Raw genomic sequence first — 17159 nt, 5'->3', positions numbered from 1 at the left:
GATGTCTCACATGGGGAATATCATAAGAATAGAATCAAGACAATAATACATTATACATTGTACATATAATAAGCATAATCAAATCAATCAATCAATTAATTGTTCTATTCAAAGGTAGTAGGTACATCCACTCGCAAGTCTCGTATCCAGATGATATCAGACGAGGCAGTGAGCATTGGTAACGTACCGCCTATTTGACTTGTATGAATGTCTTTCTTTTACCTCTTGTCAGTGTCTTGTCATGTCATGTTATACCCCGTACTCCAACCCTAACACAATTAAAGACAGATAAGAATAAATAAGATGTGTACAGTGCGACGGTGCAGCGTCTGCAGCAGCTGCAAGGCGGTCTTCATTCTCCCACTGAGACAAACCCTCCGCGGAAATGGCGGCCCTACGGTGGCTTTTCTTCTTCCATTCTTTCTTTCCTTTTTATTTCATTTGATTAATTTATTCTATCCTATTTGACATACATGCCTGCCTCCATTACATATCACCTGCAGGCCACCGACACTGTTTGTCGCTTGGGTACACACTACACAGTAGTTAGTATCATCCCAGCACAGTATAATATTATCCCAGTGATACAGGATTGGCCTAATCTATTCTCTCTTTTTTTTTTCTTTCTTGATATACTATTTTGATTTCCGTAGGACATATCTCACGCGGTGTAACCCTGTTCGTTAGTGGACAGTTAGTTACTGGTCAGGTTCAGGAATCAGAGAACCAAGGAATGGATGCGACTTTGGTTGGTGTAAATAAGGTTGAGCACAAATGTAGCACTGTATTTTATGATTGTGTCTTGTCCTTGATGTGTGTTTGATTTAAGCATTGTTGATAATCCTATTTGATATTTTTATATAATAGAATCAATTGTCTATCCCTTTAATGTGTACTGTTCCATCCTAGCGACAAGAAAATGGGTTATAACCGGGCAGAAGTGGTGAATCTTTAGGAATGTCCCTCCTTGCATCTCCCGGTGCATAACTGTCGAGTCCTCAATATGAGCGAAATAGTAGAAAATCAAATAAAATGAAGAAAAGGGTACACTAGCGCAGTGCTTGGTCTGATAGGGTTGGCCACTGGTATGGAGGGGGCGATGCAACCCTTGATTCCCTTCCTTGTCAGTAGATAGTGCTAAAGAGGCAGTAAGTAAGAAGTAAATACTACTGAATACAAGTCCAAGGACCTAACTACGTAGTGATTGATGATATCAAGGTAGGTTACTTGTACAGGTTAGGTTGCCAAGAGGGGAGAGGGGGGGGGGGGGGGGTCTGGTTTAGTTGGGGAAGGTAGTGAAACCGGGCACGGGGGGGAAATGGTCCACAGCTTCATCAATTATTCCCACTTGAGTTGAATTAGCGTCAGTCCTCATATGATCTTGACCGATTGATGATAGGGGAGAGGGTAGACCATTATACTGAATGAGTATAACTAGTAAACTACCGTATACTAAGATAAATGTATCTGAGGTGTCTATACTCCGAAGACTGGAGCAGCCCTAACTAATCCTGAGACAGTCGCATCGCAGATCAACTTCCTGACAGAGACAATCCTGACTCGGGATGATCGGTCTTCTCTTTTCAAAATTCCCGTTCGTGGTAAGTGTAACTGGAGGTAACTTTGTGATGGCCATGATGATCGATCATATATGGTGCTAGGCTAGTAACTACTGACCATTCGTGCTAATAGTGTCCATACTAATGGTTAGAATCTCGTCTATCCATCCACTGGAGAGGAGAAGTCATGTTAGGTAATAATAACCAGCATCCTTGGCTAGAGGCAGGTCGGTGTTTTTCCTTGTTCTGGGATCGTCTGGGGATTACATTGTTTTTATTTATTTATTTATTTATTTTTATTCATTATTCATGTTATATTTCCTACTTACATCTTCCTGACAAGGTACAGTCGAGCGGATACCCTTGTTCTGTTTGGAGACCGCCGGTCTATTACATACGAAGCCTCGAGTAGAGACACAATACTCCGTCATGGAGAGAAACCGAGTCGAAACGCTGCAGAGCCAAGCCGTTTCCATTGCCTCGGCTGTCCAAAAACGATTTTATGACTCTACCGTACTTACTACATGGTGCTTACTATTTACCAGTGCATCGTATTGTACAGTAGTACGAGTACTACGATACTACCCAGATAGCCAAGGCTTAGCCTGCAGTGTAGTCTTGTCTCGGTCTGCCTCTTTGGGACAACGTAATTATCTAAAAAGTATGAAATTGTGGGGAAGGAGGGAGAAGAAGAAAGAAGAAAGAAGAAATAGGGAAGATGGCAATAAGGTGATGGATAAGGCAAATAATGCCTTGTAAAGCGGATTGCACGGATCGGACGGCCCGATAGATGAGTATGAGCCTTGACTGAAGGCGGTGCATTCACTTCTCCGTCTGCATATTGATTATTTGGTTACCTGAGTTAATCAGGATCAATGTGACTAATGGAAAGAATTGCCCTATTGGAATTGGTCAGTCAGATGCCAAGTATCCATGATATCCAGGCACCCATATTAATCTCAATATTACCAGCATTACCATCAGTATTACCATCTCCTCCCCGTCACGGCAATAATACCTACTGAGTCCAGTGTCCACAAAAAGAGTCCACTTGGGCTGGGCACTTGTCATCGCCAACGCCGGGAAATGACCGAGAACGGATATGCTTAACACCAGTAAGGTTGGCAACTTGGCACTGTCCCCCGCGTGGCATTCCTCCGCTTAGACTGCTGGGAGAATGAGGAAATGCCAGCAGTCATCATTCGACCATCACGATAGTCAAATCCATCGTTCGTGCCTCCCTCTAACACGAATCAATAAATAGTCTTGTCCCACTCCACAGGACTGGTGAACTCGTATTCTGTCCCCAAGAATAGAATAGCAGAGTTCGTGTGTCACCCAAGGCAGTCGGACCTCTTGCGCTTCCGACCCATCCCATCCTCAAAGGTAAACGAGGTGGATCGGCACCAACCACATTGGGGCAACCGGCGTAGCGAGGCTCCGCCCAGACCGCAGCTTGGAGGGATTAAAGTAATCCGTCAGTCCGTCAGGATCCATGTCTTGTTCGCCCTGTTCTGGCTAGGCTGGGCGGCTTTGGTCGGATGTTTTTGACTTTTTTTTTTTTTTTTTTCTTTACCTTGTTCCTTGTTTTTTGCCCCTCCTTTTTTTTTGGTTGTTTTTTCTCTCATCCGGTCTTCCAATCAATATCCATGTTCGGCTCATATCTGTCTATATGAGAAATCATAGTGGATATGATTTATGATTTGTTCTAGAATCAACCGTGGAAGGGAAGGGAGGGAGGAGTGATCAGGAATTCTCCGTATTTCCGATCGGTCCACTGTCAGGTCAGCCATAATTATAACCATAAACAATCATATCATTTGGAGTACTCTTCCACCAGTCACAACAAGCGACTTCTCCAAATCAAGCGGTTGGGCCTCTAGGCTGAGCGTGAGGGGAGGGATGTTAGCGAGAGACAAGACGATCGTCAACAAACCATAATCAGACGGAGCAGAGTCCCGTGATCGGCTGTATAGACTGTATTGACTTATTTGACTTTACTTACTTTAGATATTTACTTTAATGATTATTCTTTTCAATTTGGACCGTTTCCCTTCAGTTGAAACTACTCCAGCAATTATCTCTAGCTCTAGAACTAAGCCACCATGCTTAGTCTGCCTCGCACCTTTGGTTGGTGTCCATGCCCGCCCAATAAGACCCACTGGTGGCTTCACTATAACATCCTAGCACAACTCCCGCATGCTCCTTTGGACGATGTCTCCTTGGGGTATGCGCTGCGCTATGCAACCTTATTACACGACTAATGGGTTTGGTTTGGTTTTGCCTTGGATGAAGATTCCTTCTGGGCATTCATCCTGCTGGGCATCCTTTTCAGCCCCCATATCAACCACAATCTATCTCTACTCCCTCAAAGTCTGAACCCAGACTCAGTCGCAATCGCATTTACCACTATAGTACAAGCCCACAGCCCACAGCCCACAAGGCAAATAATCTAACCAGCGCCGTTTTCTGCCAGCCTCACGCGCACCGGTAATGTAATCTCACAGCCACAACGAACGGCCCGCCTTAATCAACACCGCAGCGAGATCGGATCCTCTTGGGTCCTTCCTTCCCTGCTGTTCCTACTCTCTTTTCCAATCCGGTCCAAGGAAATGGCGGTGGCTATGGCAATTTAAGTAAATAAGTCCTTCCTGCTGGGGGCGGGTTTCTCGTCCTGTCCTTGCAAACGCACACTCCCCTGTTATCAGCCGCTTGGGCTGCGAGGGGGCGTTTGATTCGATGGCACAGACCGTTTGCGAGAGGTTGTGCGGCGGTCGGAAGGCTACACAAGGTTGGCGGTGCAGTGTTGCAATACGTTTTCGGGACATGAAGGGGGGGAGGCTGGGTTCGATATGGATGGACGAGGCTATCAGGCTACTACTTTCTTCATGAGGCTATTCCACGTGTCATCAATCAATGATCAATCAATCAATCACCCAGTACTCCGTGCTTCCGGCCGGAAGTTCATGTTCATGGAGGATTTTCTCCTCTTTGGTGATAGTGACACCTGTGGCGCGCTTGTTTGGAATTCCTTGTCCGTGGTAGGCTGCTGTTATAACTCAATTTATATTACCCAGGTAGGTACTATCTGGTCGAGATGACAGGGTGGGTGGTACCTTAGGTCCATAAAGATTGGGGCCGGAAATGAGAGGAGAATGTTTTTTATAAAGAGAGAAGTCAAATGTCGTCTTCTCATACGAGGTTTAGGGTGGAGGTGTGTTTTCATTGCTTACTGCTGCTTATTGCATCTTATTGCATCTTGAGGCTAATTCGTATTGTATATATTGTTGCTGTCTCACCATACTAAATATAAATATCAATAGAGCATTTACCAGATTAGCATCGCTACTTGAAAATATATACACTCGAGCCAATGTCCTAAAATTTATATAGCCCTCACGCATACATAAAAATCAATAAATATATAGATAGATAGATACAGGAACACCCCCTCCAACCCCTACCAGTCCACCCAGTTATACTTCCCCAAAATCTGGTCCGGATTTTCAAACCTATCCAGGCAACAGTGGTAGGAGGCTTCTTCAACCATTTTCGTTACTTCATCATGTCATCATCTTCGGATTATGCTTACGCTTTGATCCGTTGGATTGCTGCTAGTGGATTTTCTCATTGCTAGTCATTCTCACTTGAGTTTATATGGTTGTAACTAGTGCCTATGGAGCCGTGGTTGGGAAGGGGGTCGTTCGGGATACTCTCTGTAGTAATTTAAATTTTCGTGGTCGTTGTATATATTATTGACGCTTGCTTAGTGGATTGATGGTAGTACTGTAGTGAATACTTGGTGAGTTGTATAATTGGTGTATCATTGTTAGTTTGTCCTAGTCGACAAGATACAGGATGCGTATATCAAAAATAGCTTCATATGTTCCATCGACTTAGATCACCATGATCACGTAGAAAATATCATACATATATACACCCGTCCATCTAACAATCAGCCCGTCCGAAATACCGCGGGAATCCCACCACATCCCGCACGTTCGACACCCCCGCCAGGTACCCAACGAACCGGTCGAAACCCAGTCCGAAGCCGCCGTGCGGCGCAGACCCCCACCGTCGAAGGTCCGCATACCACTGCAGCGGCCCGAGGTCCTCGCCGGGCTCAAGGCATGGATAAGTCGCTTCATTCGGGGCGCCCTCCTCGGGCGAGCGCTTGCGCACCATCCCGTGCTCCCGCATGTTCTGGATGAGCTCCGGCAGGCGGTGCTCGCGCAGCGACCCCCCAGCGACTTCGCTGACGTCCGGGAAGAGGAGGTCGAAACAGGCGACGGTGTCACCCTGCTTGACGGGGTCCTTGTTCCAGGTGCTGGGGCCAGACGGCGCCATGTAGAATGGCTTGACGGCCTTGGGGTAGTCCGTTACGAACACAGGCTTGCCGTCGTGGATCACGTCCACGATGAACTTCTCGTGCTCAAGCTGCAGCCCGCCCGCCCAGGTCGGCGCGTGCTCGAAGGTGACTTCGCCGCGTTCGACCGCTGCTTGGAGCTCCTCGATCGCGTGCGTGTAGGTTATGCGTGGCCATAGCGTCGGGGCCATTAACTTGTCCCACCGGTTGCGGATCATGGACGTTGTCGCGTCTGTCGTGTCTTGCCCGGATTCGTCGAGTCGCTTGAGGAGCATGATCTCTACTCCCGGCCCGTTGCCTAGCCGAGAGACCAGATTCCGGATGATATGTTCCACCAGGTTGGTGAGCTGATCGAGGTTGTATAGGTAGTTCGCCTCTGCCTCGAGCATGTAGAACTCGCTGAGGTGCCGCGGCGTGTCGCTCTTCTCGGCCCGAAACGTGGGCGTCACCGTCCACACCTGGCCTAGCTCCGCCGCGTACGCCTCGAGATGCAGTTGCGACGACACCGACAGGTACTTCGGCGACCGGAAGAAGTGCTCTCCCTTAGCCTGGGTCTCCCGCGGGGTAATTGTGAACGTCTCGCCGGCGCCCTCGCAGTCCGACGACGTGATGATGGGCGGGTGGACCTGCATGAAGGGGGGCATTTCCCGCGGACCCTCTCGCAACACTTGTCCCAGCTGATACAGACATTCCGAGCGGAATCGCGCGAGCGCGGAGTTGAAGGGCGTTCGGAAGCGGAGGTGTGGAATTTGACGGAGGAATTCGGGACTGTGGTACTTCTTTTGGATGGGGTATGTCTGCGATTTGAATAATCGTAGTTAGAAACCTTGTCTATTTTTTCTAAGGAATTGAGCCAAATGCTAGCTTACCTCAGGGTCGGATTCTCCGAGGACATTGACGTCTTTCGCGTGAAGCTCGAAGCTCTGCTCCTTGCCAGGCGGGCATTCTCTCACTGTACCATTGATCGCCACCACGGCCCCTGTAGACAGACTGCACGGTTATCCCAATCAGCATGCGGTCTCCTAGTCTCCTGCGCGGGATAATCAACGACAACGTACTCGGCAGCCTGCGCCGGTGTGAGGAGGGCTTGTATGGTGTGGATCGAAGAGCCATTAGACAACTCCGCAAAGGCAAATCGCTTGTGTTTCCGCACAGAGCGAACGGAACCCTGGAGAGTGATGTCCTTGCCCAGTATTTCAGGATTAACCGGCGGCGGCTTGGACCGAATTTGCGCGCCCTGGGGAAGCGCCGCGCCGGGTGCTGTACGCGGCTTAGTCTGCAGCCTGGCGACCGACGTAGTAAAGGCGCGCCGCCATATTTGCATGGCTTCGAGGAGCGTGCGAAACACGAGCTCGCGCTTGTGGAGTTGAAAGAAGGGAAGCAGTGAAAGCTGGATTGATTTGGTCAATCTTGTCAGTGACGGTTGTTGATTCTGTCGATCGGTCCGGTCCGATTTCAACTCCGCATCGTAGTAACTAACCGCATCAGGAAATATAATTGATGCCCGCCTATCTACTTTGTATGCCACGAGGGCCGGACTACCATCTATCCTAAAAGTTGAAGACGTACAATTGAACCTAACTATTGCATTTCAATTCGTCAAACTATCACCATTACTAGAGTAGAAAAACAAGGCTTCCAAAAGTAACGCCCAGCCGGGGAAAACCTCAAATCCAACGCCATCAAAATACCCTCGCAAGAAAAACCAACGTGAACACTATATCACAATTTCTCACAAAGTGAAAGGACGATCAGGAAACGTTGCAATCATTGGCGCGATCCTTGCTGTTCGTAGACTTTCCGCTCTTCTTCGATCATCTCAATCGCATCTTCGATATTGCCATCCGCCGCGGCCGCATATATCGCGAGTCTTTGAGGACCACCATCCTTCACACTCCCGTATCCGAGAGCGACCAAAGTTGACATGCATTCATCAATCATCCGTTGCTGTGGCCCAGTCTGCTGGGGGCCACTTCCTTCCACCCCACCGGCCAGATGCGGAGCTGAAGGGTTGTTGTGCGCAGACCGGCTGTGTAATCCACCAAGGCCTCGGGGAGAATGGCGTTCGGTGGCTCGTCTTCTCAATGGCTGGTCAGAATTGTAAAGCACATCTGGGTGGGTCGAATTCCAAGGATCGCGTCTGTGGGGGTGCCTCATGAACGTATTCGATCGTCCAAGAGGGTTCGGGACATGAGAAGGGCCTGCACCGACGCGTTCTGAAGCAGGAGTTCTAGCAAAATCCGAACGTATCGGACGCCCACTGGGAGCACCCAATGCAGGTGCGCTAGGCAAATTGTGCGACGAAGGAGTACGTCCGTCATGATTCCGGGTAGTGGCCCCGTTCACCGGACTAGTCGATGTTTCCCAAGCTCCTCCGGACCTAGACTGGCGTTGTTCAGCGAGAAGACGCGCGTCCAGCTGAGATACAGGAGGGAAGCGGTAGTCGAGGTCTCGTGTCAGCTCGGGAAGTCGGTCGGTGGTACCGCTGTTGCTGAGAGACCGTGAAGCTGCGCTTTCCGGGAGAAGTGAAGGATAAAGCGAGTTCAGACGTTCAGTGTCCAACGAAGTGCTACTGCCCACTAACCTGTCCCCCGTTGTGATCGCCTGACCGCCTGAGCGACGGATGTCACCGGAGCATAGATCTGCTACGGCCAACGGAGCCGGCCTCCTATCATCAATCGAATGGAGATCTGGCCCTCCTTGAGTATGATTCCGGGTAAATCCAGGAGAGACGGAATGATGAGACCCCTCTCCAGTGTGGTGAGCTGTACCAAGGCCAGCGATAGGTATGTGGTCACTGAACTCGAGGTTGATAGAGTGGCCATCGACACGGGTCCCTTGCAAGGCGTCCAGCGCCATTTCCGCAGCATGGATCGAGGGGAAGTACACATAGCCAAATCCAACGTGATCTCCCGTCTTTGCGTCAAATGGCAGTTCAACATCCACGAGGAAGTCTTTCGATTCAAAAAGGCTGCGAATGGAGTCCGCGTTGGCCATGTAGCCAACATTACCAATGAACAGAGTATCCCTGGGTGGGGCACATCGCCGTGACGGAGCGGGGGAAGACGGGACAAAAGGCGGAGGCAGACTCGGGGGGCTAGGTAGGCGATTCGCCACACTATCATATAAATTGTGATAAGCAGGGTGCTGAGGAGGTCTCTGTGGCGAGTCATTATGAGAAGGATGAAGCAGCTCATGTGGTCTCAGCGACGGGGGTTCAGTGGGGAGCTGTGACTCTGACGGGCTAGCAAGCCTGCTGTCAGATACGGTGGCATTCTGCTCATGTCCGTGAGATTGAAAATTGCCGAATGGCTCTCCTGGGTTGCTCGTCACTGTTCCCTCCTCAGTTCTGCCATTAGCATTGGACAGCAACTGTTGGTTGGTATTTTCAGTGGTTGGAGCGTCGTTAGGACGGCCCCAGATTTGTTCTCTATTTTCGGGACGAGGCGAGATAGAGTTCTCTCCTGAGTATGTCCGGCCCTGACCCCTGGGCCGATTGCAACCGAACTCGGATTCAAAGGTTTCGAACAGAGACTGCCCCATGTTACCAAGTTCGGAGGCCATAGAACGCAGACTCTGTACCGTATTGGCGGCCACCGGACACTCGCTTTGAAGGACATTCTCAGCTCTCTGACCGGTTGCCGTAGAGGCATTATTGAGAGCGCCAACAAGATTTCTTGCTTGGAGTTCCAACGTCGAGAGGGCAACCTGAACGGATGATCCGACCTGTCCAGGAAGAGCTCGTTGAGCATTCTGTAGCTGCTGCTCTAGTTCCGGGAATCGTGATCTCACGCCAGCACTGACCGTCTCGGCCCCGTCGAGCAGGTTGAATATGGTATGGAGTAAAGCATCCGCCGGGTTCTGAATTCTGGGAGATCTGGTTCCACCCGGCGTCGGTTCTGGCTGGGAAGGAGTGTCTGCTTGTGCAGAGACTGCAGCATTCGATTCGCGTAGAATCCTAGCCATTTCGACTTCAAATGCGGCCATGAGTGACTCGGACTCACTCCTTGGTGCAGGCGCTGCATTTTTATTAGTTGAGCTGGATTGCTCTTCCGCAGGTGCCTGCGGCGCATCGGCACCAGCCAGGCCGGGTTGGATAACGGCCACATTATCTGCATTCTGCGGGCGCGAGCCGATTTCATATTTCCTCCACAGCTCCGTGACCGAGTTTGAACGGCGAATGTCGAAGATGTGCACAGGATCGGGGTCGGTAGGCCGGGCGGAAATAGAAGCGGGTTCTTCTAGACGCTGGGAGAGCTCGAGAGAAGATCCAACCTAGATCCACCGTTAATCTGGGCAACAAGCTTTCAACGGCCAAAGAACTCACTGTAATAAGATCCCCGTCATCTTCATCAAGATAGGTCAATCGAGCGCGAGGATGATTCGTTGCGATATCGTCGTATTCTGATGTAGACAGCTGGACTAACGCAGCACGGTTTTGGGGGCCGAGGCGGTCTTCTACTATAAGATGGTCGTCTCCGAAACCGATATGCTCGCTGGGAGCTGCAGGCTCGCTCGCCTCCTGTAAGGGCGGAGATCCATGAAGACCTTTTATCTGAAACGGATTCAACATCGTCGGCGATAAGGCGATCGATGTGAAGGTAAAGGGTCGTAGCTCAATAGCCCGGGACTAGAGCGGGGAGCTTGGTAAGTGAACAACAGAGAATCCGTCAACAGAGCTCCACAGAGACCAAGGGGATGAAAACTGATGATATTTGATATGCCCCAGGTTGAGTAGATGGAGAAAAGACGTAAGATCGATCAAAGATGGCCGCAGTGGACGAGGAAGGAGAAAGAATGGTAGAGCTAGAAAGAAGGCCGTATGCTGCTGCCTATGGGCGAGTGGCGGCCGTTGAATATCTTAGGAGTTGCAGATAACTCCGCCCGTCATCGTACAAAAGGGAATGTGATCAGTAGTGTAACCCGATATATGTATGTGAATTGACAACCATCAAGCCCCAAAATTTATTGATCAGAAAGAGCAAGAGGAAGGTGGAACGTGGTAATGATGATGAGATGAGAGTGAGGGGAACAACAAGGGAAACGAGAGTCAGATAAATGGCGGAGTCCAGCCTCAGGCATCCACCAGCAGTAAACTAAACTGCACGGGATGGACTGGGCGTGAAGTATTCCTGATAGTATTGAAGATTGACTTCTACCTACTACTCCCTCCCTGTTGTTTGCCATGGAATGGACGTCGTGGTCGCCATGGCTCTTACATTCATGACCTTGCGATAATTCCTCTCAAAATCGTCTCTATAGAACCGTGGCTCCACTAGACACACCCAACTTCCGGAATCGCTCTCCCAACGCCAATGACCTCCTCCCTTCGACGACATCCACATCTGGATTCGGTAGGACCCTGAGGTCTTCTCATCACTCCTTGATTCCTCGCCCCTTTTCTTTCCTTTTCCCTTTTCTCAATAATCTTCTCCCGAGGCCGCCGTCGCCGAATGGCTCCTAGCGACCCGCCCTCGTCCCACACGAAGCCTCCCACCGTTCGCAACGTGAAACATGTCGTACTAGGCGACCTCTTCTTCCGGACATGGTACCAGTCCATCTACCCAGAGGACCTCGTCAGCAAGGACACCGACCGACTGTACGTGTGTCGCTACTGTTTCCGCTACTCGTGCGACGTCGACCGCTACGCGAAACACTCGCGCCTCTGCGCGCACCGCTCGACGCCCCCGGGTAATAAAATCTACGAGCATGGCGGATACTCAGTGTGGGAGCTGGACGGCGAGGACCACAAGCTGTACGCACAGAACCTGTCCCTGTTCGCGAAGCTGTTCCTAGACCACAAGTCGGTGTTTTTCGAAGTCGCTTCCTTCCTCTACTACCTGCTCGTTTTTACGGACCCTGCCGACCCTGAAAATTATCATATACTGGGCTTCTTTTCGAAGGAGAAACTCTCGTGGGATGCGAATAATCTTGCGTGTATTCTGGTCTTTCCGCCTTATCAGCGGAAGCAACTCGGGAAGCTGTTGATGGGGGTGAGTTATAAGCTGAGTGACTGGGAGCGCGATACTGGGTTAATCGGTGGGCCGGAGAAGCCGCTGAGTGAAATGGGGCGGAGGAGTTATAGTCGTTTCTGGGAGGAACGGATTGTCAGATATCTCTTGCTTCGGGGCACGGATGCGACCGGAGACTTGGAGGAGACTGCGCAGCAGAAACAGACACCTTCCAAGGCGTCTCGGAAGAGAAGCTCTTCGGAAGTGATGACGGTTCAGGACATCGGGTTGGCGACAGGCATGCTGGCTGAGGATGTTATAACCGCGCTCAAGGGTCTGGGGCTCATGGAGCCCATTAGCCCGTCGAAGAGGCGGAAGACGAAAACAAACGAGGAGACGGTTGATAAGGAGACAGTGGTCCTACGGATGTCCAAGGTATCGGATTGGGCGAACGTCCACCATCTTTCTCTACGGGATCCTGTAAGAGACGATGGTTTTCTGGGGCGATGGGCTCCAGAAAACATATACGCACGAGACAGTACGTCAGGCGATGAAGGGGATGGAGACGAAGAAGAGGAGGAAGAAGAGGAGGACGAGTAGATTGTTCTGACTCACCTCGCACATGTATGATACCAATTTCTTTCGTTCACTGGGTTCTTTGCGGCGTGGGGTTTGCATCATTTTATATTACTCGGCACGCGTTACGGATAGATACCATTTGGTCTTCGGATTCACCATCAATGCATATGTTAAGCTTGTGAGATTGTCCAAAATTGGCTTGTTAGGATGGTTGATTAAGATAAGGCGTCCCGTGTGTATTTGGTACACGTAGAGACTGACAATACATAATAATAAATTTGGTTTTCTTTTGTTGGAACCACTCTATACCCTCCAAGCTCGTTATGTGACCGATAAACCTCTGTACGTAGCAACCGCATTACTCCATGTCGCCAGGTCCACCCGCCTTGCCCATCTGTCGGGCCTTCAGCAGCTCGTCGCACAGAAGGAGGTTCGATGCGATGCCTGTGCTCGAGGCAATGCAGTTGCGCAGGACGCGGTAGGAGTCAAAGACACCCGCCTGGATGGGGTCCATCGGTTCGCCCGTGTTCAGATCCAAGCCGACGATGTTGCCATCGGAGCGCTCGTCCTCCAAGGTAGCGAGAGAGTCCTGGATGTCATGGCCGGAGTTGGCGGCGAGGATCTTGGGGATGATCAGGAGAGCGTCGGCGAAAGCCGAAACGCCCCACTTGGCCTTGCCCTTGACGGACTTCTTCACACCCTCCGACGCCAGGTGGGCGGCACAGGAGACCTGGAACGCACCAGCACCGGGGACGACGCATCCATCAACGATGGTGTTGTACACGGAACGCAATCCGTCACGGACCGCATCCTTGACCTGAGCAATGGTGTGGCCGTTGGGACCCTTGATGAGAATGGTGACAGACTTGGGATCCTTAACCTCCTCAACGAAAGTGAACTTCTCCTCGCCAAGCTGGTGCTCGTAGACCAGCCCAGCCCATCCAAGAGCATCGGGCGTGAGGTCATCCACGCTGTTCTGTGCAGTACCTCCGCAAATCAGTTGGAGACGCTCCATGTTCCTTCTCTTGGCTCTCCGGAGGGCCATGATTCCGTTCTTCACGAGGACGTCGAGACTCAGGGGATCGATACCCTTCTGGTTGATGACAACGAAGCCCTTGTTCGGGTCAGTGCCGCAAACCTGCTTCTTCAGCTCAACGATCTTCTGCAACTTCGCGTCCACGAATTTACGTTCGCTCTCCACCAGCTTGTCTCTTTGTTCCGCCGAAGAGTAGTAGAACCCGGAGTTGATCTCAGACTTCTCGTATTCCAGACTGACGTTCAATGTCAGGATGAAGGCATTCTCGACTCTCTTAGGCATATCCGGGTGTCTGGCACCATGGTCCAGGGCAAGACCGCGGATGAGCTGGGTATCAGAAGACGTCCGGTGTTGCATCGTCATGATCTCAACCATGTGCAGATCCGGCTTCGTAGGGGGTCTATGGATGGCGAGGACGGCATCGACGATATCGGGGGTAAGTTTCTCGGCGAGAGCAGTGTTCAATTTCGTGCTGAGCGACGAACGAGCAACGGAGAGCAGCAGCTCGCGGTCGATAGGCCGCTCAATCTTGAACTGGTCAAGGAACTGTATAGCAAAACACAATTCAGTATGAGGTCGCCGTGAAACCAAGAATCTCCACTGACCTTGAGAGCCTCATTCTTCGCGATCTCGTAGCCATCCGTGATAACTCTGGGATGCAGCCCCTCGGAAATGTGACGCTCCGCCTGCTTCAGGAGTTCTCCCACCAACAAGACAACGGACGTCGTTCCATCACCAGTGATGTCGTCTTGTGCGGTAGCAGCTCGGGCAATCATAACCTTCACAATATCAATTTAAAGGCACTTCTCGAAGGAAAGGAAACTAGCTTACGGCCGTGGGGTTTTGGATTTGCTGCACACGTTAGTCGTCGTCCTTGGGTATTGAGGGTGTACTCAAACTTACCATCTCTCGCAACAGCACATTTCCGTCCTTAGTCAACTTGATCTATTCACACCCACTGTCAGATACCAAATCCGATGCTCCAACAATTGTAGAAGTGACATACTCCGCCTGAACCGTCCACCAGCCTATGTTTCGTGCAGGTTAGCATCAACCCAGCGTCGTTCGAGGGCAGCGACATACATTTTCAACGTCCCGGAAGGACCCAGGTTAGACTTCAGAACATCCTGAAGGCCTTCACCAGCACTGATGTTCACCTTCAGAGCCTCCGCGCGCCGCTGTATATGCTATTAGCTTTATGTCCGGCGACTGAGGGGCTATGGGGATTCTGCCACTTACTCTCGACTCGGCCTTGGGGTTGAGTAACTGAGTAGCCGACATTTTCTGCGGCAATCAAAGCGACAGGCAGCAGAATCTAACGAAAAAGATTTAAAAAGACAACGCTTTGCCGATATTTTCTAGTAGCAAAGCACCAAAGAAGCAGTCCGGGGCTTGCACAAACTCGATAGTGGTGGTGGTGCGGGTGTTTGCCGTCCAAGGCGGTGAGCGACTGGTTTTGGCAAAAAGCCCACATTCGGTGTTCGCACTAGCGCCGACGTGAGAAGAAAAAAAAAGAGCTTCGACGGCTCGACTCTTCCAATTTTGTCCTTCGTCTCCTTCTGAAAATCCACGTCGGTCCACGCCAACCCACCCCCGCCGAATTCATAGGATTGAGGAGTCTCCCTGTGTGTTCGCATTTTCGTTCTTTTATTTAAAGAAATTTTCTAGGGTCATTGGCCCCCTGTGCACAAGATGGCCGATTTCCTGCTTTTCGAAAGCCCTGTGGGCTACGGTCTTTTCAAGGTCGCCCACCAGAGCGACACCGTTGGAAACAGTTTGAAGGAAGTTCAGGAGGGTGTGAATGATCTCGCAAAGTTTGGAAAGATGGTCGATTTGGCCAGTTTTGTGCCTTTTGAGTATGTTCTATTTGGAGGTTGAAGCCGAAAAAAAAAAAAAAAAAAAGACAAAAAAATATTGACTATCTCCAGGAACAACAAGCAGGCCCTGAGCGAAATCAACGATGTTTCGGAAGGTGTCGCTTCGGACACTTTGATCTCGTTCCTCGAGCTGAACCTTCCCAAGCCTAACAAGAAGAAGAAGGTTGTTCTGGGTGTCGCGGACAAGGCCTTGGCTGGTAGCATCAAGTCTGCCTTCGACTTCGTGGACTGCGAAACCGGCGACACCAGTGAAGTCGTTCAGGATATGCTCCGCGGTACTAGGCTGCATGCTTCTAAGTTGCTGAAGCAGCTCCGCGAAGGTGATATGAACACCGCCCAACTGGGTCTTGGTCACGCTTACTCGCGTGCTAAGGTCAAGTTCTCCGTCCAGCGTGACGACAATCATATCATCCAGGCCATTGCTATCCTGGACGGGCTTGACAAGGCGATCAACACCTTTGCCATGCGTGTGCGCGAGTGGTACTCCTGGCATTTCCCTGAACTGGTCAAGATTGTTTCGGATAACCAGCGCTATGCCCAGCTTGCCCTGTTCATCCAGGACAAGAATGAGCTGAACGACGAGAAACTGCACGACCTGGCTGCTCTGGTGGAGGACGATGAGGGTGTTGCCCAGAGCATCATTGATGCTGCCAAGCACAGCATGGGTCAGGAGATTTCCGAGACTGACATGGAGAACGTCACCTCCTTCGCGCAACGAGTCGTCAGCCTTTCCCAGTACCGCAAGTCCCTGCACTCTTACCTAGTCTCTAAGATGAATGTCGTGGCGCCCAACCTTGCTGCCCTGCTCGGTGACATCGTCGGTGCCCGTCTGATCTCTCACGCCGGTAGCTTGACCAATCTGTCCAAGTACCCCGCGTCTACTGTGCAGATTCTCGGTGCCGAGAAGGCCCTTTTCCGTGCCCTGAAGACCAAGGGTAACACTCCCAAGTATGGTCTTCTGTACCACTCGTCTTTCATTGGAAGGGCTGGTCCCAAGAACAAGGGCCGCATCTCGCGTTTCCTTGCGAACAAGTGCTCCATCGCCTCCAGAATTGACAACTTCTCCGAGGAGCCCTCGACCAAGTTCGGCGAGGCCTTGAAGAAGCAGGTTGAGGAGCGTCTTGACTTCTACGCCACTGGTGCTGCCCCCACCAAGAACGAGGTCGCCATGGTATGTTGAAACCGATCTTTTCTTTCCTCCCCCTTTCTTTTTCCCTTTCCCTATGACTTGAAACCCGAGTGCTGATTCTTGAACAGAAAAATGCCATGGACTCGGTCCTTGCTGATATGGAAATCGATGCTGCCGGCAGTGATGAGGAGATGGAAGATGCCGATGCCAAGGCTGAAAAGAAGGAGAAGAAGGAGAAGAAGGAAAAGAAGGAGAAGAAGGAGAAGAGCGAGAAGAAGGAGAAGAAGGAGAAGAAGGAGAAGCGCAAGTCCGTCGGCGATGGCGAATCCGAGAAGAAGAAGCGGAAGCACGATACCGACGCCGAGCCGTCCAAGAAGAAGAAGAAGGTATAAACATGCCATGTCTTGGGACACGAGGGCGTCATTGTCGCGGCGTTGTTGGGTTGATTTTCTATTGCCATTTCTTTCTTGCTTTGTTCCAATTTACGACCTAATGGGCTGGGTATTTGTAAATTATTTGATTGAAGCCTATGTCGTACTAAAAAGATAGCTTTCCAATTTGCTCTTTCAGATATTTTTCTCTCCGTAGCATCCCAAAATCTTTCCTCTAAATGTCTTAGATCGAGCCAGGGCTGTCTTCCAAGACCACTTGAACCATCTAGG

The 17159-nt window shown here is 50.7% G+C and overlaps 5 protein-coding genes across 5 annotated transcripts; 2 read left to right on the top strand and 3 right to left on the bottom strand.

Annotated features, from left to right (window-relative positions):
* Window positions 1–5456: 5456 nt before the first annotated feature.
* Window positions 5457–7326, bottom strand: BDW47DRAFT_100931 (asparagine--tRNA ligase SLM5). The gene is made up of 3 exons (XM_024811559.1): window positions 6984–7326; window positions 6795–6915; window positions 5457–6722 (listed from the first exon to the last, which is right to left on the bottom strand). Exons 1-3 carry the CDS (start codon window positions 7247–7249, stop codon window positions 5508–5510), a joined length of 1602 nt encoding a protein of 533 aa, XP_024674851.1. The 5' UTR covers window positions 7250–7326; the 3' UTR covers window positions 5457–5507.
* Window positions 7327–7692: 366 nt separating this feature from the next.
* BDW47DRAFT_123368 (RNA recognition motif domain-containing protein) lies at window positions 7693–10498 on the bottom strand (the record flags this gene model as incomplete). Its single annotated transcript, XM_024816034.1, has 2 exons — window positions 7693–10200; window positions 10253–10498. The coding sequence occupies 2 exons, from the start codon at window positions 10496–10498 to the stop codon at window positions 7693–7695; spliced, it is 2754 nt and encodes a 917-aa protein (XP_024674850.1).
* A 747-nt stretch (window positions 10499–11245) lies between these two features.
* Window positions 11246–12644, top strand: BDW47DRAFT_82938 (putative histone acetyltransferase (MysT1)). Its single transcript, XM_024819961.1, has one exon. It carries the CDS (start codon window positions 11379–11381, stop codon window positions 12474–12476), a length of 1098 nt encoding a protein of 365 aa, XP_024674849.1. The 5' UTR covers window positions 11246–11378; the 3' UTR covers window positions 12477–12644.
* BDW47DRAFT_82908 (chaperonin-containing T-complex subunit CCT6) lies at window positions 12592–14894 on the bottom strand. Its single transcript, XM_024819960.1, has 7 exons — window positions 14731–14894; window positions 14575–14669; window positions 14498–14519; window positions 14395–14436; window positions 14323–14343; window positions 14097–14270; window positions 12592–14037 (listed from the first exon to the last, which is right to left on the bottom strand). Exons 1-7 carry the CDS (start codon window positions 14770–14772, stop codon window positions 12814–12816), a joined length of 1620 nt encoding a protein of 539 aa, XP_024674848.1. The 5' UTR covers window positions 14773–14894; the 3' UTR covers window positions 12592–12813.
* Window positions 14895–15035: 141 nt separating this feature from the next.
* Window positions 15036–17068, top strand: sik1 (snoRNP complex protein NOP56). The gene is made up of 3 exons (XM_024819959.1): window positions 15036–15347; window positions 15420–16539; window positions 16626–17068. The coding sequence occupies exons 1-3, from the start codon at window positions 15184–15186 to the stop codon at window positions 16887–16889; spliced, it is 1548 nt and encodes a 515-aa protein (XP_024674847.1). The 5' UTR covers window positions 15036–15183; the 3' UTR covers window positions 16890–17068.
* Window positions 17069–17159: the final 91 nt, after the last annotated feature.

This window comes from Aspergillus candidus, assembly GCF_002847045.1.
Source record: "Aspergillus candidus strain CBS 102.13 unplaced genomic scaffold BDW47scaffold_7, whole genome shotgun sequence".
Classification (NCBI taxonomy): Eukaryota; Fungi; Ascomycota; class Eurotiomycetes; order Eurotiales; family Aspergillaceae; genus Aspergillus; species Aspergillus candidus.
Note: the sequence above shows the minus strand (reverse complement) of the source record. Positions and strands in the feature narration are given on the sequence as shown.